Source organism: Mustela nigripes, chromosome 14, assembly GCF_022355385.1.
Source record: "Mustela nigripes isolate SB6536 chromosome 14, MUSNIG.SB6536, whole genome shotgun sequence".
Lineage (NCBI taxonomy): Eukaryota > Metazoa > Chordata > Mammalia > Carnivora > Mustelidae > Mustela > Mustela nigripes.
Window position 1 is genome coordinate 50,131,487 of NC_081570.1, and position 22,840 is coordinate 50,154,326.

At 40.7% G+C, this 22,840-nt stretch overlaps 1 protein-coding gene across 7 annotated transcripts in view; it reads left to right on the top strand.

The window, feature by feature from the left end:
* Nucleotides 1–1,146: 1,146 nt before the first annotated feature.
* PATJ (PATJ crumbs cell polarity complex component) overlaps nt 1,147–22,840 on the top strand; it is a 370,533-nt gene continuing 348,839 nt past the window's right edge. For 5 of the 7 annotated variants that reach the window (XM_059374941.1, XM_059374937.1, XM_059374938.1 and 2 more), the window contains exons 1-5: nt 1,147–1,251; nt 14,548–14,604; nt 14,707–14,873; nt 15,889–16,083; nt 17,387–17,526. In XM_059374941.1, the coding sequence (XP_059230924.1) occupies nt 14,583–14,604; nt 14,707–14,873; nt 15,889–16,083; nt 17,387–17,526 (524 nt within the window). In that variant the 5' untranslated portion in view covers nt 1,147–1,251; nt 14,548–14,582. The remainder of the gene's footprint in view (nt 1,252–14,547; nt 14,605–14,706; nt 14,874–15,888; nt 16,084–17,386; nt 17,527–22,840) is intronic. The other 2 variants (XM_059374939.1, XM_059374940.1) reach the window with 1 other exon arrangement.

Below are 22,840 nucleotides of genomic sequence, written 5' to 3' on the forward strand. Positions count from 1 at the left end.
AAAGATTTCTTGAGATGTATTTGGTGCAAAAAGGTGGTTTTATTAAAGCATGGTGACGGGACCTTTGAGCAGAAAAATCTTCCCTGGGGTTATGAGGAGTGGCTGGCCTCATTATACACATTCAAGTTGGGAGGGAGTGAGAGATAGCTTAAGCCTCCAGGGTCTGGAGGGAACTAGCTACTGTTAGGAAAGGTCATTTACTGTACTTTAGTAAACCCTCTGTCAGGGGTCATAGGCTTGGAGGATGATTGCCAATGTGTATCTTGCTGGGCAGACATAAAGGAAGATTCCAAAGGAAAAAAAATTTTAAAGATTATGTTTATTTATTTGACAGAGAGAGCTAGAGAGGGAACACAAGCAGGGGGAGTGGGAGAAGAAGCACACTTCCCCTGGAGCAGGGAGCCTGATGCGGGGCTGGATCCCAGGACTTTGGGATTATGACCTGAGCCACCCAGGCACCCCAGAAATTTTTCTGTTAAAGTAGACTTACAGGATTGTAGGGGCCAGCTAAGATTGCTGCTTGCCCTTAGGAGAGTATTAATATCCAGGCATCTGAGTTCCTAGAGGAAAGCCACTGCCTGTTTCAAGGACTTGTCAGTGGGCTATAGGTGGCAGGAAAATTTAATATTTCTCCTCTGCCCTTATTTCCCGCATCAGTGTATATAAGCGAGTGCCCGGCATATTGCAGACAAATATTGCCAGATTCCTTTATTTCCCCCAACTAAATTTCCCCAGCTATACTTCTTACGAGTTTTATGTTGGGTTAGCAGAAAGGAAAGGCACAATGGGGACTAATTAGATCTGATCATGTTTTCATCAACATCCTTTCATTAGCTTGCCTTTGAGACTCCCCTCTCTGCCCAGCCCTCTTAATAACACCTGTCCGGCAGGACCTCCCCACCCCTTTAGCACGGGCTGCCCCCACCACCAGGCGTTACAACTGCCCACTGGGCCCCTAGACTCCACCTTTAACCCTCCCGCGCCCAGACGAATTTCACCTGCCGAAAATAGGAAACTCCGCCGCCCCCGCACTCCTCCTCCCCAGAGTCGGCCTCCCGCGGCCCAGGCTCCCCCCGCCCCCTCACCCGCGCCACCCCGGCGCCCCGCCCCGGGCGGGGAGGGTCGATGCTAGGGAAGGGCCTGCCAGGTGAGGCGCGGTTACCCTGCCCCGTTCACTTCCGCCCAGGTGAGGGAGGGCCGGCGTCGTGCCCGCCCTCCCGCTCGCTCGCTCCCGACCCTCCGTCGGACCAGGTAAAGCGGGGGGTCCCAGCTACGCGGGCGCTCGCAGGGCGGCGTGGTAGTCCCTGCGTCCCGAGGTCGGCGGGGGGCAGCTCTCCTTCCTGCGTGGGAGCCCGCCTCCCCTGCCGCTGGCGCACTCTGCGCCCGCCCTCCGGGAGGAGGTGGACACGGGAGAGCCAGGGCGCTGCTGGGCGCCCCTCCAGGCCCACAGTGGGCGCGGGGCGCAGTCCTTCTGCGTCCGGCCTGGGTGACTCCACCGTGCCCCTCCCCCAACCCCCGCCCCCCACCCAGCTCCGTGCTGAGCTCGCCGCGGGCCGCCCGCCGCGGAGCCGCCCAGCCTCGCCAGGCCCTGCCGGCCCTCAAATCTCGGCCCACTTCTGTTCTGGGGTTGGCAGGGATCAAATTTTGCACCCGGATCGGTGCCTGCGCTTGGCCCCAGAGCTGGTCGGAGTCTTTTCCTCCACTGGTGACGGTGAGAGGAGTGAACAGGTGGTGGCCTGCCGCGGGGGCCCGGAGGAGGAGGGGGTTCCCAGATCTTATCTGAGAGGACCGCCTAGCTCCGGCCCCACCCGGGTGGTCACGTAGCCGAGTTCCCAGGCCCGCGGTCAGGCTTGGGCTCTGCTAGCCTCACTTTTCAGACGGGGGAAGATCAGACGGAAAGTACTGTGGCCTCCGGGCTGTGGGGACATTGCTGGATTCCTGCTTTCAGTCAAGCTGAGGAAAACATTTTCAAATCCTCCCCCTCCCCTCACCCCGAGAGCCCCGACCCTCGTGGCACACCTAGGAGGTGTGCCAAATTAATCTCCCCCAGGAGTGTTCATTTGGCACTTTGTCATATGTCCAGATGGCTCGTATCGTTTTGGATTCAAATTAGTTGTTTACTGGTTTTGACTCTGCGATTGAGAGCGTTCGCCTTTCAGGGCCCTATTTCTCTAAGTTGCTCAGGTGTGTCTGGTGAGTCTGGCCATTGATAGGTGCGCCACAAACAAGTGTTTCTTAATGAAGTAGCCTCTGGAGACCTAGAAGAAAAAGAAATCTCAGTTATGCCGACTATGGTTGATACCGCATTCTAGAGTGTCTAAGCTCCTATAGACTGCCAATTCGTTTGTACACATCTTTTTTTAGAAAAAAAGCTAGTGGGTGTAAAAACGCAAATTGCTTCAGTGTGCAATATCAGGAAAAAGGGAGGATTGTGACTTTGAACTAAAATGAACTTGATGTTTCTAGGCCCCTACGGCGTATATAAGGATTATTAAAAATTTAAAATAATTAAAAAGGTAATAAATATCAGCGCTGGAAGGTACTTTATAAGACAGAATTTGTAAACTCTGGTCTGGAGAGATTTGCTAATCGAGACCCTGTTAACAGTCACATGAGATGTGCTTGGCATTAGAATAATAGTTGTGTGTAAATGGAAAAGAAATTATATTAAGCTCTTATCTGTGTTTAGAGGCCTTAGTATGTATATTTATTTTATTATTTTTAAAGTAAACTCTACCCCCAAGATAGGGACTCAAACTCCCCTCCCAGAGAAATCAGGTGTTACTGTGCTCTACCCGCTGAGCCAAACAAGGCACTTCTGAAGGCCTTAGTAAGTTTAAGTACTGTATTAATATTAAACTATAAAGCTAACCTATATTCACTGGAGAAAACTGGAGAAAGTAGACAAACCCACCTACCACTGAAAGTAACCACTAATAAAATTCTGGTATATTGTCTTTCGGTTAGTATTCTTAAAAAGGGAAAGCTGTGTATTTTCCCATGGTGAATTCACTACTAGAACCTTGTGATTCGTAGAGATTCAACATTCAGTCATCCTTATAATTGCATTTTTACTTAAAAACATTTTGTAATGATCCTTAAGCTAAACAGCCAAGTAGTTTGAGTTTACGTGCTTTGTTTAACAAAAATACATTAGGTTGGGGAGACCAAAATGGGGTTTAATTTGTAAAGATTTTGCTCACCTGGGTAGTAAATTTTTGAGAGTACTAGTCCACCTTTATATTCGTGATTGCTTGACCATTGCTGTGGTTTTTTTCATACTCAGATGTTTTGCGCAGATTTGGATGCCTTTTTTTAAAACCCTCATTTGAAGTTCTGATGCAAATAGAAATCTAGAGCCTGTCAATACCCTTATTTCAGTCATGGGCTAGATCTCTGCTGAAGGTGAAGAGGCCACTTAACGTTTTGCGTTTGTACAACTGTGCGGCCTGTGGAGCCCGGAGACGGGTATTGGATCCACTTACCATAGGACTTGGCGAGTCACTTAACCCTGCTCCTCTGTTTTCCCATCTGTAAATGATCTACTTCTCTGAACTTCGGGGAGGTTGAAATTAAATCCTCGTTAAGAATGTGTCTTATAAACTGTGAGTCATGATTCTCCTGCTCTTTGCTCTTCCACTGTGATAACTTCTGTTAAAATTATGGAGTTGAGCTATTTTTATTGAGAAGAACCAAAGTTTTGTGAGTTATTTTGATAAGAGGCATTGAAACTATGTTAACTGGTAATCCAAAAGTCTTTGCTAAAAACACTGTACAGGGATCTTTCTGGCAAACCATGGGTTAATACTGTGCTGTCAGATTGGTTAACTCTTTGCACATGTGACTGTCCGACACTTCATGTAGGGCAGATTGGGCTGGACACATGCTGCAAATGTAAAAGACACATCAGATTTTGAAGATTTAGTGTAAAGCAAAAAGTAAAATACCTCATTTTAAAAAAATTATATACATCTTGAAATGATTGTATATATTGGGTGAAGTAAAATACACGACTAAAGTTAACTTTCCCTATTGCTATTAGCTTTTTTCATGCAGCTACTAGAAAAATTGGAGTTACTTCTGTGGCTCACATTTTTCTGTTGAACAGCACTGGGTTAGGATTCAGTATGAGAATTTTTATCCTTGAGAGGGCTTAGTGGACTGAAGCACTTAAATTCCTACTTAGAAACAGGTTTTTCAAATTCCCAGGTTATCAGCCTTCCTACTCTCCCTTCCCCCCCATATTTGTTGCATTACTGAACATTTTTGTTGTTCAGTCTTCTGAGAAATAATCATTATGGAGTACATAGCAAAATCTCAGCTAAAAAAAATTTTTTTTTTAAATTTATTTGACAGAGAACACAAGTAGGCAGAAAGGCTGGCAGAAAAAGAGGAAGGAAAGCAGGCTTCCCGCTGAGCAGAGAGCGGGCTGTGGGGCTCGATCCCAGGACCCTGGGATCATGACCTGAGCCGAAAGCAGAGTTTTAACCCACTGAGACACCCAGGCACCCCCCAAAAATTATTAGTTTTTTGAAGCTCCTGAAGTACCTTAAATAATTTTGATTGAAAGGAGAGGTGGTGGTGGTTGTTTATTGACAGAGAGAGATACCAAGAGACAGGGAACACAAGCAGGGGGAGTGGGAGAGGGAGAAGCAGGCTTCCCACCAAGCACGCAGCCTGATGCGATTTGGAGCTCAACTCCAGGACCCTGGGATCCTGACCTAATGGAAGGGAGATCCCCAGTGGAGCCACCCAGGCACCCCAGAAGAGGTTGTTAACAATAGTAGCTACTCTGTATTGAAGGTACACTGTGTGCCAGAATACATGTTTTCCAATACCTTATTTCGTCCTTTCAATGGTAAATATGTAATAATTTTCATTTACTCTATTTTACAAATGAGAAATCTGAGGTAAAGGGAAATTTAAACAATTGGTGCAAGAACACAGAGCTGGTCCCAGCTGTAGATCCCAGGTCTCCAGGATTTCAAAGTTCCTAGGCTATAGAATCTTCCTTGTTTTATGAATTGCTGATTGAATCAACTGGAAAACAGTAGATTAATGAAGTAGGTATTACGTTCTAATCCTGTTTTTGTGTTTGTGACCAATAGGAAACAATCTAAATGCTTATTCGCAGGAGGTTGGGGGAGAAAATCATGGATTCCTACAGTGGAATGTAGTTGTTGCAGTGAATGAAGAGAAGCTGCATATATCCTATATTCTCATGACTAATCATAAAACTTTAAGGATAAGGTAAAACAAATTGCTGAAGGATAAATATACAGTATGATCACTTATAGTTTAAAAACATGTTGAACAACAATATTATAAACAAAGGTAGTGTGTATTTTAAAGATTTTCAGATTTGGATTATCTGTATATTGGTAACATGGATTTATAGAGCTGCCTTCAGATTAAAAGAAGTTCCTAAGGGGCACCTGGTTGCCTCAGTTGGAGGAGCATGTGACTCTTGATCTTGGAGTTGTGAGTTCAAGCCTCATGTTAGGTGTAGAGATTGAGTAAATAAACTTACAAAGAAAAAAAAAGTAAACTCTCTGTGAGATGAGCATTCTCTCATGTTGGTCTTACTCTTAAAAACAGAACCAAAAGTCCTGCCCTTTGTTTTGGTGCTCTGCACATCTTGCCTGGTTAGTAGGTATCTGTCAGGGGCAGACCTGTTTTCATTTAGTTTTAACCCCTAATGGATGGGGGTGACTTTGACAATAGGGGTTGGGTAAGGCTCCTGCTTGAAACGGGCAGTCAGTCCTCTTGGAGTTACTTTCTGGAGTTCTAATGAAGCTCCAGGACAAGAGTGTGGTAGGAGAGGGAGGTGAATTAAGTGGATATTGAGGGTTAGGTTGACAAACACTCTCTCGCTGTTGAAAATGTGAAATAGCCGGCTCTCATTTTTAAAGTCATTAACAGTTGACTTTTCCTCCTTCCAAGGTGAAATTTCCTCCTTGTTTTTTTGAAATTGTAGCAAGTTCCCTGCATCTGCAAAATGGGGGTGATAATACTACCTTGTTAAGATAAATGAGATGTTTTACAGAATGTCCTTGCATTTGGTGCGTAGTGGACACCAAAAGGTGAATTATGTGATTTAGTAACAGATTAAATGGTCTGGGGGAGAAGGTCAGGAGGAAGGAGAGGAGGTGAACATTGATGGGAAGCCTAGTTTGGTGTATTTCACGATTTGCTAGGATTGTTTTTGAATACCAGAAGCATGGCAAAAATGCCATCACCATATTTCTGAAGAGAAGGGCATACAGCCTACCTTGTGGGGAGCATTGAACAGAATATTTGAGGTAGAAACTACTCATTTATGAATGCCTGGGCCCTTTCAGTGAGGGACTGGCTACACAGAGATCCCTAAGTGTGAAAATTGCCCAGATTTTTGTTTTTGTTTTTGTTTTTTTTCGTCCATAATTAGAGAAAACTGCCGCCAACAGAAATACAAAAGCATACCACGAAACAGTGTTCTCACTCAGTGGCCAAGGCACAGGCAGAATATTGATATGCATTGATTAACTTTGAATAGTTCAGTAAGGATTAGTATTTAGCCAACTGAATTATTCTGAAGAACTGACTCAATTTTCCGTTCTTTTTTTAAATTTTTTTTTTAAAGATTTTATTTATTTATTTGACAGAGATTACAAGTAGGCAGAGAGGCAGGCAGAATGAGAGGAGGAAGCAGGCCCCCTGCTAAGCTGGATCCCAGGGCTCAGAGATCATGACCTGAGCCGAAGACAGAGGCTTTAACCCACTGAGCCACCCAGGCACCCTAATTTTCAATTCTGATTCTGAGTTTAACACAGTATCTTTCATCTTCAATTTCAACATGTCCTGAATATCTAGCATTAAGTGCACTTAATTAAGCATTGGTTATGGCTTAAGCATATGGTTCCCAAAATGTCAGGGTTGTTCTGGAATTTATATATGTTCCCAGAATTCCAGGAATGTAGTGGTTTGGCAGCAGCCAAAAATATATTATCTTTTGTATCTAAGGGATTACAAAAGGCCTTGTCGTTTGATAAGGACACAAGACTGTGACAACGGTCTTGAATCTCTATTAGCATGGTGGCAGATGTGTTTACTTTGGCTAGGAGAGTTTGTTTCCCATTTAATTGCTACCTCACAAATGCTGAGCTTTGGGGACAAAGGCGTGATAATTAGATACTACCTGAGCTTTGCACTTCAAAGGAAGCAATAGAAACTGAAAGGTGTTGGGCATCTGTGTGGCTCAGTCTGTTAAGTGTCTGCCTTCAGCTCAGGTCATGATCCCAGAGTCCTGGGATTGAATCCCCGCATTGGGCTTCCTGCTCTGCAGGGAGTCTGCTTCTCCCTCTTCCCTTACCTCTCCTTCTGCCCCCCACCCTCTTGCTGGAGCTAACTCTCTCTTGCAAAAATAAATAAAATCTCTCTTAATAAAAACAAAAACAAAAACTTTTTAAGTTGTTTGTGGACTTATATTTTTGAATAACTTCTGAAATCCTGACTTCATTTATAGTTAATAGCTTTCATATTGTTCAAACTCCCTCATTCCCTCTGGATCTGGGGAATTCCCAGTGAGGAGTTTGTGATCTTCCAATTCATATCTGCAGTTAGAGGCTGAATACCTGTACTTTGCCAAACTGATTGCCAGTGATCTTTTTCTCCCAAATTTTCAAGATAGGAGTATAAGGTGTCTTATAAGGTCTCTATTCTGTGAGCTATTGGGAATCTGAAAAGTATGTTTTTCAGGGTTTTAGTTCACTTAAATTCTTGAACAGAGGAGGTTAATAAATCTATTCAGTAAGTTTCCTCCACCTAGAAATTTAAATCAAATTAAATTTCTATCTCTGCATCAGCTTTTTTTTTTTTTTTCATATATTCCATTAATTGGTAATGGCTAAAGGTCTGGGTATAAAGAAAAGCCACAATATTATTATAATTTCCTTCAGTCAAATCCTACAGTGAACCAGGCATGAAAAATTCATAGCTCAGACTCTCCTGATCAATGATGGAGTAGAAGCCACTGAGCATAATAACTACGCCTTCTCTGGAGGCTGTAGCACTGGGAGGACAGCGGCACACGGTGGCATTTTAATATCACCTATGACCGATTCTAGGTGGCCCATCTCTGACAAGTTAGACTCCGCTTTACCATGTTTAAACAAACTTGAGATTCCTTGCTGTAAGCTCTGTTTGTCAGTCTAGACAAATAGTTCAAGGTGGTTTGATTGAAGGTTTTTAGCCTGTGTGCTGCTTACTGGTTGTTGAGCTGTAGAATTACTATATTTCTCCCTTCTGTCCTCATATTTTTAAGGCTTTAGTCCTCTTCCCTAGATATTACCTAACACCATGGACTGCAGTAATTTTCCATGCCTGCATGGTGGACAAGGTTTAGCCTTTATTAAGTATGAGTCAGAAGGTTAAATTGCCAACTAGTTTCTTCTCTTAAACCTTACTGAGGGATACTGTACCACTGTGGTTTCCAAAATATACAGAAGGATCCATTGGGATGGTAGGAAGAGGACATAAAACCTTGCTTTTTAGTGTTTCTATCTTACTGTCATGACATTTAAAATTTTATGTATATAATTATAAAAAATAAGGTGAATGGTCACCATATTCTCACTGATGGGAATGTGTATTTAAAAATGTTTGAAGGCGGGACGCCTGGGTGGCTCAGTTGGTTGGGCCGCTGCCTTCGGCTCAGGTCATGATTCCAGGGTCCTGGGATCGAGTCCCACATCGGGCTCCTTGCTCGGCGGGGAGCCTGCTTCTCTCGCTGCCTCTGCCTGCCTCTCTGCCTGCTTGTGTGTACTCTTCCTCTCTATCTCTGGCAAATAAATAAAAAAAATCTTAAAAAAAAAAAAATGTTTGAAGGCTGCTAATCTATCCTATTACCAGAATTACCTTTTTAAATAGAAATCTGGACTCAGTACCTCCCAACTTAAAAGCCTTTAATTACTTCCTGTTGCTTACAGGATAAAGACCAGTCTACTTCGCATTATTTACAAGGACCCTCTCAAAGTCTGTTTAAGTCTGTGCTTCTTAAGCTGTCGGTGATAAGAGATCAGGGTTCCCCTGTACCCACAGTCTTCCAAGAACTGATACTTTTGTAATCAGTTATCAGAAAAAGGAATTGTTAGAAAAATGAAATTTAAAAAAGAAAAAGTAAGTCAAAGTTTTATTACTAAATTGGATAGATCAACATTACACTGCCACATTATGTGGTTTCTAAATGCTTATTCCCAATTTTGGGACTTCTCTCTTTGTGAGCCAAGCATCAATTTGCCGTCTACACTTGCAGAAAAACAACCGAACAAAACAAAAAAATCCCCACACACAAACACAAAAACAACCCTGGGTGGTTTTTTTTTTTTTTTTTTTTTGGTCCTATTTTTAGATACCTAGGTCATTTAAAACTAGTTAATAGTCTCATAGAAATTCATGAGCTTTTACACCTGTCTATAGTAGTTCTCAGAATGTGGTCTCTGGGCTAGCAGTGTCAGGATCACATGGGAACTTGTTAGAAATGCAGATTCTCTGGTTCACTTCAGACCTGCAGAATCAAAAACTCCGGCGGGGGAGGGGGGTGGGTGGGCGGCGCCTGGGTGGCTCAGTGGGTTAGGGCCTCTGCCTTCTGCTCAGGTCATGGTCTCCGGGTCCTGGGATTGAGCCCCTTATCCCATCCAGCTCTCTTCTCAGCAGGGAGCCTGCTTCCCCCTTCTCTCTGTCTGTCTCTCTGCCTGCTTGTGATCTCTCTCTGTCAAATAAAAAACAAAAACAAACAAAAAACTCCAGGGGTGGGCCCTGGCAACTTGTGTTTGCATAAGCCTTCCTGGTAATTCTGATGCATGCTAAAATTTGAGAACCACTTACCCAGGGTAGCCCTACATGTCATTCAAACTGTGACACTTAAAATTTTTTTTTAAATTTTGAAGACAAACCATTAAAGACTCTTAATCTCACAAAACAAACTGAGGTTGCTGAGGGGAGAGGGGTTGTGGAGAGGGTGGCTGGGTGATGGACACTGGGGAAGTTACCTGCTATGGTGAGTGCTGTAAGTGTGTAAGCCTGATGATTCACAGACCTGTACCCCTGGGGCAAATAATACATTCTATGTTAATAAAAATAATTAATAAAAAAATAAAAAAAATTTATAACTGGAAGTTTGTACCTGTTAATCAGCTTTATCTGTTTCAACCATCCCTCTACCCACCTCCTTTCTAGCAACCATCAGTTCTCTGTATTTAAGAGATTTTCTTTTGATTACTCATTGTTTTGTGTTTTAGATTCCACAAACACAAACACATATGGTATTTGTCTTTGTTTTGTTTCACTTAGCATGATACCCTGTAGGTCCATCCATGTTGTTGCAGATGGCAAGGTCTCATTCTTTTTTTATGGCTGAATAATACCTGTTACATATATATGCCACTTCTTTTCTGTCCATTCATAACTGCAGCAGTTTTGGGAGTGAAATGGAACAGCATCCATAATGGTGCTGGGTAATCTGAGGTGGTTGTAGGCAAATGAGGGCAAATGACCACTCCTTTTACACCACATTCTTTCTCTTTTGCGAGAGAAGTTTCTGATGTGTTCTCTTGCCAGTGTTCCAAACATCCCCACGCAAATTTAGTCCATCTCCCTTTGTGATTTCACTTAGCCCATGGCCCACACCACTGCAATTGATGGTTATGCCTTAGAATATAATTATCCTATTGTGTTGTTATTATCTTTGTATCTGCTTGCTCTCTCATTAGACCTTCTCAGCCATTATCTTTTTGCCTATTTTAGTTTTTAAGTTACGAAATAAGACATGCTTTTTTTTTTTTTTAAGATTTTATTTATTTATTTATTTGACAGTTGGCGATCATAAGTAGGCAGGGAAGCAGACAGAGAGAGAGAGGAAGGAGGAAGCAGGCTCCCTGCTGAGCAGAAAGCCACATGTGGGGCTCTATCCCAGGACCCTGGGATGGTGACCTGAGCCAAAGGCAGAGGCTTTAACCCGCTGAGCCACACAGGTGCCCCAAGACATGCTTTTAAAATAAAATTCAAACAGCACTAAAATCTGTAAAGTTAATTTTTTTAAATCTCCTATCCCCATTTCTACTTTCTAGAATTTTTTTATTTTTTTATTTTTTATTTTTATTTTTTTTAAAGATTTTATTTATTTATTTGACAGAGAGAAATCACAAGTAGATGGAGAGGCAGGCAGAGAGAGAGAGAGAGAGGGAAGCAGGCTCTCTGCTGAGCAGAGAGCCCGATGCGGGACTCGATCCCAGGACTCTGAGATCATGACCTGAGCCGAAGGCAGCGGCTTAACCCACTGAGCCACCCAGGCGCCCCTCTAGAATTTTTTTAAATTAAAATTTTATTTATTTATTTTAGAGAGAGAGAGAGTGCACAACAGGGGGTAGAGTCAGAGTAAGAAGCAGACTCCTCACTGAGCAGGAAGCCCAATTCAAGACTCAATCCCAGGATCATGACCTGAGCCGAAGGCAGTCGCTTAAACAACTGAGCCACCCAGGCGCCCTACTTTCCAGAAGTTAATTACTGTGAAATTATCTTTCTCAATCTAGAAACCTACACACATACATATCTTTTTCTTATAAAAAGCAAATAATGCTCATACCCTGAAACTTGCTCTTTTCCCTATTCAGTTGTGCCTGTTAGATAATGTCCTTGTGTTAACATAGAGGATTGAATTGTCAAAGCATTCTCATGTGAATGAGATCAAACCTCACCGAATGAGCACCAAACCATACTCCTGATTCAGTGGTTACAGGCAGGAGGTAGGGACAGACATTCCTTGCTAGAGGAGTACCCAGCCGAAAAATGGCACTTTTCTTCTTAGGACATTATCGACACACTTAAAATACCTAGTTATGTGTAGGTTGAATTAAATCATTTATAAATATATTTCTGATAGACAGACTTTAACCACAATTTTTAATTTGCTTACAGGAGTAAAATTCAACCTTAGGACACATTTTTTTTTTTTTTAAAGATTTTATTTATTTATTTGACAGAGAGAAATCACAAGTAGACAGAGAGGCAGGCAGAGAGAGAGGGAAGCAGGCTCCCCGCCGAGCAGAGAGCCTGATGCGGGACTCGATCCCAAGACCCCGAGATCACGACCTGAGCCGAAGGCAGCAGCTCAATCCACCGAGCCACCCAGGCGCCCCACATTTTTTTTTTTTTAAAGATTTTATTTATTTTGACAGAGAGAGATCACAAGTAGGCAGAGAGGCAGGCAGAGAGAAAGAGAGGAGGAAGCAGGCTCCCTGCTGAGCAGAGAGCCCGATGTGGGACTCGATCCCAGGAACCTGAGATCATGACCCGAGCCAAAGGCAGCGGCTTAACCCACTGAGCCACCCAGGCACCCCTTAGGACACATTTTTGTTTTGGGTTACTAGATAGGTTCTCAACAATATATACAGAAATGTTTTTCTCAAAGGAAACCTTTGGTGTTTGGGGAATCCTGAGTTTTATACTCCATTAGTTACACAAATAGAAAATGTCTATGTATCTTCTAGCCATGACCCTTAAATCCATTCATTCTCAGATTATTTACAAAAAGCAATTAAGACATTTCCTGACATTTAAAAATGAGGGGCTATCAAAAACCTTTAGGGTGTTTGCAAGGGGTTCTGATTATCAAGCTGGGAATCCTTCCCTAAAGGAGAGAGCCACAGGCTTACCGTTAGCTGATTCCCTCCCCTTCTCATTTCAGTGGATTCAGACCTACTTTATTAGAATGCCTGATTGCTTTTGCCAGATTAATTTTTCCTGGAGTTTTGTTCATAACAATAAAGTAAATATCCTTGTACAATACATCTGTATGCCCTTTTACAAGTATTTCTTTTAGGGAGACCCTCAGAAGTAGCTCTTCTGGGTAAAAGAGAATGCAAATTTAATGTATCAATAGCTATTGCTAAAGTTGCTCTCCTAAAAGAGATTGTGCAAATTTATATTCCCACTTGTTTTTTCATGGCCTCTAGAATACATGCTATTATTAATTTTAAAAAATTGCCAGTCTGAGAGTAAAAAAATTATATCTCCTATTTTTCGCTTGCATTCTTTCTTTCAGAGAGGTTGATCTATTAATGACCACAGACAGAGCTGCTCTTGTCAATCCTCTAGGACCTTAGGCTACTACTATAGAAAAGGATAGTGCCATTGTAACCATCTTTTGTTACTGTTACCTGTCAATGGGTAGTGGTAAAGTTTGCACAGTTGAGATGCTGAGCTCATCAGTAGCGGTTTTGTCTATTCAGCAGTTCAGTGAACATTTAGATGGAATACATGGACCTTTTATCAATGCAGATGGCATCCCTTACTGGGTTTTAATACCCTTTCCTACTTAGTGACCTTGAACTAGAAGATGAAGACCTCATTCAGCAACTGTATGCAGAGTTGATGTAAGAGAATTTTCATTGTATAGTACTCCTTCCTGTTTCTTTGATGGTTCACTACAATCTGGAGTACCATTAGTATAAATGACTACTGTGAAAGTGCCGGTTTGGTCTTCGCAGAGGATTTGCTGGAATTTTGAGTTGTGATCACATTACATTTTAGGTTAGTTTGAACAAATTACTGGAATTAAAAATACAGATAATGGCAATATGTTGGGTGATTACCTTTTGGAGACTCAGATGACTACTAGGAATCTGGGACTGTGTGTGCTGCTTAGGGTTTTTTTTTTCCCCCCCTAATCTCTAAAATCTTCACCTCTTAATGTAGATGTTCTTTTCCAGCCCAGGATCCTTTTTTTTTTTTTTTTTTTTTAAACAAAATGAACTTTAAGTATAATTTGTAATTTGTATACAAAAAATACTGATTTAAAATATGTAAGTCAATGTATTTGGACAAATGTGTACATCTGTGTAAACAAAAAGTACTCCATTTGAAACTTAGAACATTTCCATGACCCCAAAAAACTCCTTCAGATCCTTTCCTAGTCAGCTCCTTTCTACCCTGCTGAGGTAAACTAATCTATAACTATAGACTGAACTTCATGTGGATGGAATCATACAGTTTGTAACCATTTTTTATTTAGTTTCTTTCCCTCAACATAGTATTTTTGAGATCGATCCATGTTGTGTATATTTGTAGTTGTTTTTTGCTTTCATTCCCAAGAATTCTGTTTACATTCTATAAATAAAAATGCTACCAATATTCATGTATAGGTTTTTTGTGAGTTTGTATTTTTATTTTTCCTTGTAAGGATTTAGGAGTGGAAGTGCTGAGTCATAAGGTAAGTGTATTTTTAACTTTGTAAGAAACTACCAGACAACTTTTTAAAGCGCATGTGCCATTTTGCGTTTCTGCTAGTGATGTCGAGAGTTCCAGTTGCTTCATGTTTTCGTCAACACTCAGCAAATCGTGTGTTTATCTTTCTAGTTTGAGGAAACCTAGTGGGCTACTCAAGTTTTAATTTGAATTTGAGTGAAGTCTTTTGATGAAGCATGTTCTTGAGATTTTCTATAATTTTTTTACAGAACTATAGATGAGTAGACACTAATGGAAAATCTTTTGTGTTTTAAAATTTTTCTTTAGGTTTCTTTAAAAGGGATTGAAGACAATCATTCAAAATGCCTGAAAATCCCGCTCCAGGTATACTAGATAATGTACTTCTATCAGTAAATTTATTACTGATTCAGAAGTGGAAGGTACAGTGGGATTAACTTGTGCTCTGATTATCCTTCTTCAAACAAGATAAATTGCAGGTCCTACAAGTTCTTGATCGCCTAAAAATGAAACTGCAGGAGAAGGGAGATACATCACAAAATGAGAAGCTCTCTCTGTTTTATGAGACACTAAAGAGCCCTCTCTTCAATCAGATACTCACACTTCAGCAGTCCATCAGGCAACTGAAAGGGCAAGTAAGTTACTCATCAGGGTTTTACATGTTAGTATATTCAAACCAGCAAAGAAACATGGAAGGAGACAGAGACAGACAAACTCTCTCTAAGTGCACTTAATTCAGCAAGAAGGCTGTACTGGGATTTGTGAACTGTAGGTAGCACTGGCATGGATAGTTTAGGAATATTTATGGGGGTTTCCTGGCTGGCCCACTCTGTAGAGCATGTGACCGTTTATGTTAGGGTCTTGAGTTCAAGCCCCATGTTGGGCATAAAGCTTACTTAAAATGTTTATGATAAATGTTGTGTTTTGTTTTGGAATATAAGTTGTACTTATTTATTTATTTATTTATTTTTAAAGATTTTATTTTATTTATTTGACAGACAGAGATCACAAGTAGGCAGAGAGGAAGGCAGAGAGAGAGAGAGAGGGAAGCAGGCTTCCTGCGGAGCAGAGAGCCCGATGCGGGGCTCGATCCCAGGACCCTGAGATCATGACCCAAGCCAAAGGCAGCAGCCCAAACCACTGAGGCACCCAGGCGCCCCAAGTTGTACTTATTTAAATAGGCGGGGCTCAATCCCATGACCTGGATCGTGACCTGAGTCGAAGACAGACACTTAACACTGAGCCACTCAGGCACCCCAAGATTTATTTATTTTAGAGAGAGAGAGCACATTAGCTGGGAGAGGTCAGAGGGAGAAGGAGAGGAGAGGGAGAGAGTCTCAAGCAGACTCTGTGATTCACAACTCTGAGATTTTGACCTTAGCCAAAACCAAAAGTCAGACACTCCATGGACTGAGCCCCAGGAAGCAATACATTTTAACCTAGTAAATATTCTGTGTAATACTAAATGAAAACTATTTGTAGCCTAACAAACACATAGATTCACATATCTGTGTCTTATTTTTCTCATGTCTAAATATTTAATTTGCAAATTATACATGTAATGGGTACAACAGAATATTTATTAAGTAGAAATAATTTATTTTCTGTAGGTTTCTGCTAATGATTCTCTTTTGTTTTTCTCTTCAACAGCTCAGCCACATACCCTCAGATTGTTCAGCCAACTTTGATTTTTCTAGGAAAGGTTTATTAGTGTTTACACATGGTGCCATTCCTAATGGGAATGCCCAAAGACCCTCTAATAACTCGACTGTCTCTGGGTTATTTCCTTGGACTCCTAAGTCGGCAAATGAAGACTTTAAGTCAGTCATTCAACAGATGGCTCAGGTAAAGTTTTATCTTGTCATGGGACTATTTAGCTGTATTTCTTCTGTTATAGATTAAGAAAGAAAACAGTACTCCCTCTTTAAAAAGAAGAATACTCTATTTTTGCCTTAAAATTTGCTACTCTGTGTGGTTTGCTCACATTTTTATTTTGTTAGGAGAGATTGCTACTATTTCTAACTGTGTATTAGAAATTTATTGGCTTAAAATTACTCAAGGAAAATATCTGTATGTGGTAAGGAGTTTTTAGATAATTACTCCAATTTGACACATTTCTGGACTTGAAAGATTATGATTTCGATTACAGGAAAATTGATGTCTATAAGAAGTGATAGAATTTCCTTTGAAACTGTTTTTAATTTTTTATCAAAACAGAATTAATGGGAGTTAGAGTTAATATGATTTGGGAAATCTCAGGAAACGTTTGAGAGAGTAATCTAATCCAGTTTTATCCCTAATACCTATTAAAAATTAAATAGACAGTTGAATTTTTGGATGTGTTAGTTTTGTCTTTGTTCAGCTCATCTTCTAATAGGTGTCCTTAAAAAATGAAAGTCGAGTTTTAAGATCAAAAAGAATCTCTTTAAGGTATAATATTTAAATAATCTATACTAATTTCTTTTTTGACTTTATAAGTCTATCCTTTTAATTTGACTAATAATTATTTTTATGTGATGCTTTTGTTATGTGATTATATTTATGAAGCTCTCATGTCATAAATACAGTTATTTTAAAGCAATCAAATATTTGTTCATTACACATACAGCCCATTTGAATGGAGGCCTTTCCGTAAACCTAATAAAATGGAATATTAATTCATCACAATAAAATTAAAAACAGGATCCTAACAAATGCAGCTGGTTCTAACTTAGGCTGAACACTAGCATATTTTTGATATCTATTTTGCTTTCTTCATTTAAAAATGTTTTTTTCATGAAGAGAATTTAGAGAATGCAGTGTAAAAAGTAATTTAGAACTTACTTTGGAAAAAGTTGTTTTTCTCAGGAGTTTTCACCCAGTTTGGGCTTCATCTCATAATGTGAATGAAGTGTGAAAATTTCTCTCTGATTCTCTGAGGTTGCAGAACACTGCACACTCCCTCTTACGTCCTACTGAAAATAATCAAGTGAGAGGATTTCCAGAAATAATTTATTGCTGAAATGCTAAGTTTTTTGGACAGAGATGACTTAGGAGAAGCTGTTTTTTGTGTTGCTCACAAAAATAGCAATTTCAGTTCTTTGGAAAGGGTACGGTTAGGTAGATCTGCTTCGTAGACTTTTTTTTTTTTTTTTAAATCCCCCTTTAGGGCCGGCAAATTGAATATATCGATATAGAGCGGCCTTCATCTGGAGGCCTTGGATTCAGTGTGGTGGCCCTGAGAAGTCACAGTCTGGGACAAGTTGATGTCTTTGTGAAGGAAGTACAGCCGGGGAGTGTAGTAGACAGGTAAGGGGGATGTTTCCTTTTGCATTTTGCTAATCTTTTCTTTGACAGTTCTGAAAACACTATTCTGAAGAGAGTAAGAAACTAGTAATAAAAGCAGTTAACCGTAGCAGCTAACATGTTCCCTTTCCACATGCATTTGTCAGGCCTTGAGCAGATATTTCCACATGTACTTGTGGCGGCCATCTAGCTAGTAGTGCCATTACCCTGTTCTGAAGGTGAGAAGGCTAAGTTCAGAGAGGTCCAGTGCTTTTCCTGTAGTCACAGAGCTACTGATGATGGAACTGTGAGCCATGATACGATTCCAGGACAGTCTGACGGCCAAGCTAGTGTGCTTTCCGTTCTGCCATACCCTCCCACAGTCGGACGTGGTATCTTAGCTACGTCTGATCAGTAACATAGAAATACTGAAATTCACATTCTGCATACTTGTGGCTTATTAAACTTAAAATTATAACAACTATTTCAGGGCTCATATCATACTGTTCTGTACTTCTCTTGTCAGTTAAAAGCCTCCTCAAATCTGTGTGATCCCCCCTATTGCACTGAGCCATTGTTTTTGCATTTTAAGGGGTATGTTCAAGCCTTATATTCTTTCTCTATTTGATTTCAGGTCTTTTGTTTATTATTCATTTAACAGGCACACTTCATTACGTGGCTGCTGTCTATTAAAATAATAGCAACAGTAGTGGTTCTATTATTAAAAAAAAACCTCTCAGCCCATAATAGATACTTGAATTCACATTCTCCATTCATAGGGGATCAGTTCTAGGCTCTGCACCTGAAAATTCAGAAATAATGGGTTTCCATGACTTTTGCAACTTTTATTCTGCCATTTCATGCAGCATTTCTTCAAGTATGTTCTGAGGAATCTTAACAGTGGTCAGATGTATTTATGAAATTCTGTTCCTGGAGATTGGGTATACATAGTTAGGATAGCCATATGGTTTATTGTCCATGTTGGGACTGGGGGGTTTCTGTTAATGACCCTGAGATAGCAAGTATAGAGTAGGGCTATTCTGGCAAACGTAAACAACCTAGGTGAGTCCAAACTTAGGGTCACTTACCTTTAGTTTATTTGAGACTGTTCTGTCCCTTGACAAAAAGCCTATTTAACTTCTATTGGCCCAACTTTCCTTCCTCTTTTTTTTAACTTAAAAATTATTATTGGTATAGAGTTCACATACCATAAATGTCAGCATTTTGAAGTGTACAATTCAGTAGTTTTTAGTGTATCTTCAATGTTGTGCAATCTTGTTGTGGTCAGTCCTTATGTCTGAGGTATTCTGTACTAAGTCTGTAGTTACAGATTGAGGTGAGCATTTTCCAAAAGAGAAGTTTGATATGTTAGTGTGTAAAGAGCCTTGGCCAAGGCTAAGCAGTCAGGTGGATTCCCAGAGACAGCAGTGCTTAGAGGGAAACTTGAGACAATGGAGTCTGCAAAGAGCAGAAGGTGTCAGGAATAAAGAGACTGTCTTAAGCAGTAGTCTTAATGGGAGAAGTAACACAGCTCCTATTCTTGGAGTGAGGCTGATACTTACCTGCTATGGGAGCTTAGTGCAAGAGAGTATGAGAAAGAACTGGAAACAGGTGGGTTCGGTCATACTTGACCTTCCAGATCATGTTAAATGGTTTTCTTGATCAGTTCTTCTTTTCTCCTGAGGACTTTCCACATAGAACTGTGTTATTTTAGGAGCTTACCTAAGACCCTTTGGCTCTCAGAGTAATAGAATCCATTATTTTCGAAAGTTGCAATAGACAAGTTGTCTCCCCTTAAATGAAAATTCAATATATATAAATTTTCAATATATATATATATGAATTCAATATATATAAATAGCATGTGGGAGTTAAATTATAAAAGTAGCAGTAAAACTAATTCTGTTCAACTTAAGAATGCATCAAAATCATATTTTGCAGGAGATCTCTCTTCTCTACAATTTGTTTATCTGGGGTTGAGGTTATATTCCCTGAGCAGATACTAACTGGAAGGAAATGCAGTGTCCTGGTAGTCTATTGGGTAAAGCGGGGGAGGTAGATTAAAATAGACTGATTTTCAGAAAATAGAAGATTTGAACGTGAGTAAATTAAGAACTTACACAAAATGAGTTACATCAGGGTTGAAAAGAGCCAAGAACATCTCATTCATTTGGGATTAATTAAGAAGTTTTCCTTAATGAACAAGCTGTGAATAGGAATTTAGGTAAAGAAGTCAGAGAAAGAAGGACATTGGAGGTGGAAAAAGAAAGTAATTTCTAGTATCGTCTGTAGTGGTTACATTTAAAAAGAAATGTAGGACTCAGGAATGGTTCACGAGCAACATTCTCAATTTACAAAATATATACCTCAAAATTATAAAAGTAATACATACATATAATAGAAAATTACAAAATATAGAAATATAATAAGCGAACTCTAGGACTTTGACTACCCTAAGATAACTAGGAAATACTTTAGAATGTTTTCTTTTTATAAAAACAAGGTCATGGAGCATATATAGTTTTCTATCCTTAGCTCAACATAATAAGTCTTTCCTAATATTAAAAAAAGGATGTATAAGCAAATTTTTATTTTTTATTTTTTCTAAAGAGATAGCACAAGAGCAATTGAGGGGAGAAAGAAAATCCCAAACAGGCTTCATGCCCATTGCAAGCCCATTGTGGGACTCCAGTCCTACGACCCTGAGATCATGATTTGAGCTGAAATCAAGTGTCAGCCACTCAACTGACTGAGCCACCAGGTACCCCAGGATGTATAAGCAACATTTTTTTTTTTCAAGATTTTATTAATTTATTTGTCAGAGAGTGAACTTGCGTATGTGCACATGAGTAGGTGGAGAAGAGGGAGAAACAGGCTCCCTGCTGAGCTAGGAGCCAGATGTGGGACTCAATCCCAGGACTCTGGGATCATGATCTGAGTGGAAGGCAGATGCTACACCAACTGAGCTACCCAGGCGTCCCTAAGCAGCATTTTAATGATACCTGATTTAGTGGAGAGACACCAATGATTTTGACGTTAAAAAATAGATGTTTTCACATCTACCTTGTTAGTTTCAAAAGAGAATCTAAAACATGAGTGTCTATCCTCAGAAAACTTCCAAGTTAGTAGGATTTAACTAGCTCTGTCCACGGCATACTTAGTATGAATGAATATTCAGTGAGTGGTAAATGAGTGGGTCAGATCCCCCTGATAATGAGGTAAGTGATAGGGAGGGTGGAAGAGAGATTGACACTCAGCTGGATCGCAGTAGGTAGATTGATTTGGCTAAGCAGAATCAAAGGGCATCAGAGATGGAGGAAACAGTCTACACAAGAGAGGGAAAAGGCAGACATGTTTGAGTGGGAAAGAGTAGATCAGAATAGTTGGAAAAAGGGTTTATGTGCAGAGGAAGCCCAGTTGGAAGGAGTCCTTGGGGACCACATGCACAGGCCTTTGAATACCAAACAAGTTTATCCTGTGTCCTTGAGCTCAGAAGTTAACCAAATTCTGGGGCCACCGGCTGGCTCAGTCCGTAGAGCATGCAACTCTTGATCCGGGGCCTGTAAGTTTGAGCTCCATGTTGGGTGTAGATTACTTAGTAAATTTCAAAGATTTTTTATTTATTTGACAGACAGAAATCTCAAGTAGGCAGGGAGGCAGGCAGAAAGAGAGGGGGAGGCAGGCTCCCTGCCGAGCAGAGAGTCCGATGCGGGGCTCGATCCCAGGACCCTGGGATAGTGACCTGAGCCGAAGGCAGAGGCTTTAACCCACTGAGCCACCCGGGCGCCCCTACTTAGTAAATTTTAAAGTAAAGGCTTTAAAAATAATTTTAAAAAGTTGCCAGAGGCACCTGGGTGACTCAGTTGGTGAAGCATCAGCCTCTTGATTTTGGCTCAAGTCAGGATCTCAGGTTCATGGAATTGAGCCTCGCGTCAGCCTCCATGCTCAGCAGGGCATCTGCCAGAGATCTCCCTCTCCCTCTGTCTTTCCCCCAGTTCTTACTCTGTCTCTTAAATAAATAAATCTTAAAAAAAAAAAAAGTTACCAAATTCTGATCTATAAAGTTTTGCTGAATCTGCTGTGACCTCAGAAAGATAGGGGCAATATAATGGAGTTTTCATGATTCCGAATTTATGAATTAGATTAATGAATTAGATAAACCCCTTCTCGGGGATTTTGTATTTTGAAGGTTAATAGTGTTCATTTATGAAACTGTGATGACAAGAATTTGTTCTCTTTCCTTTGGCTCTCTCCTTATTGGTCAGTAATCTCAGATAATCATTATATATATTCAAGTTGGGTGATACCAGCATAAAGCGAACCTAGCAAAATAAACCTTGAGAAGTTTTGAAAGTTTGGTTTTAAGCATTAGATAAGGATCTGCCTTAGATGGAGATAATGAAGTCAAATACATAAACCAGAGTAAATCCTAAAGTGAAAGAGTATGGTTCAGAGTCCGCTGACTAAGATAAGATGCTATACTTGTCCAGGCTTTAATTTCTTGCCTGTAAAATATAAGTGCTTTTTAAAAAGGATTTTACTTGAGAGAGAGAGGGAAAGAGTGTAGGCAGGAGCAGGGGGAGGGGCAAGCAGACTCCATGCTGAGTGCGGAGCCCGACATAGGGCTTAACATGCTGGGCTCCATCTCAGAACCCTGAAACCATGACCTGAGCAGAAATCAAGAGTTGGATGCTTAACTGACTGAGTCCCCCAGGTTCTCCTGTAACTAAGTAAGAGACGGTTGTGAGGATTAAATGAGATAATGCCTGTAAAGCATCTAGCACAGTTTGTGGCTCCTAACAAGTGCTCAGAAAATAGTAACTATAATAGTGTTTTTTTTCCCCTTAAGGTTTTACTAATTTCTTTTAAAAACAGTTATTATTGGGGTGCCTGGATGGCTCAGTTGGTTAAGCGACTGCCTTCGGCTCAGGTCATGATCCTGGAGTCCCGAGATTGAGTCCCGCCTCGGGCTTCCAGCTCCGTGGGGAGTCTGCTTCTCCCTCTGACCCTCTCCCATCTCATGCTCTCTCTCGCTCTTTCAAATAAATAAATAAAACCTGAAAAAAAACCCCCGTTATTCTTATTATTTTTTTTTTACTTTGGTTAGCAGTTGGGCATTTGGGGACTGGGTCAGAGAAAAGGGCTTAAATATAGATTTAGAAGTAACATCTGTTGATTTTCAAGGAGAGTTTGGCCTGACAGTTGACAAATGTCGGAGAAGCAAAGGTTGATGGAGACAGGATGACTCTCCTGGAGAGACGGTTATCAGTGAATTTGAGGATACAGTTGTCCTGGTGTGGTATATGCTGAAGTCAGGTTGGAAGGGGTACAGTAGTAT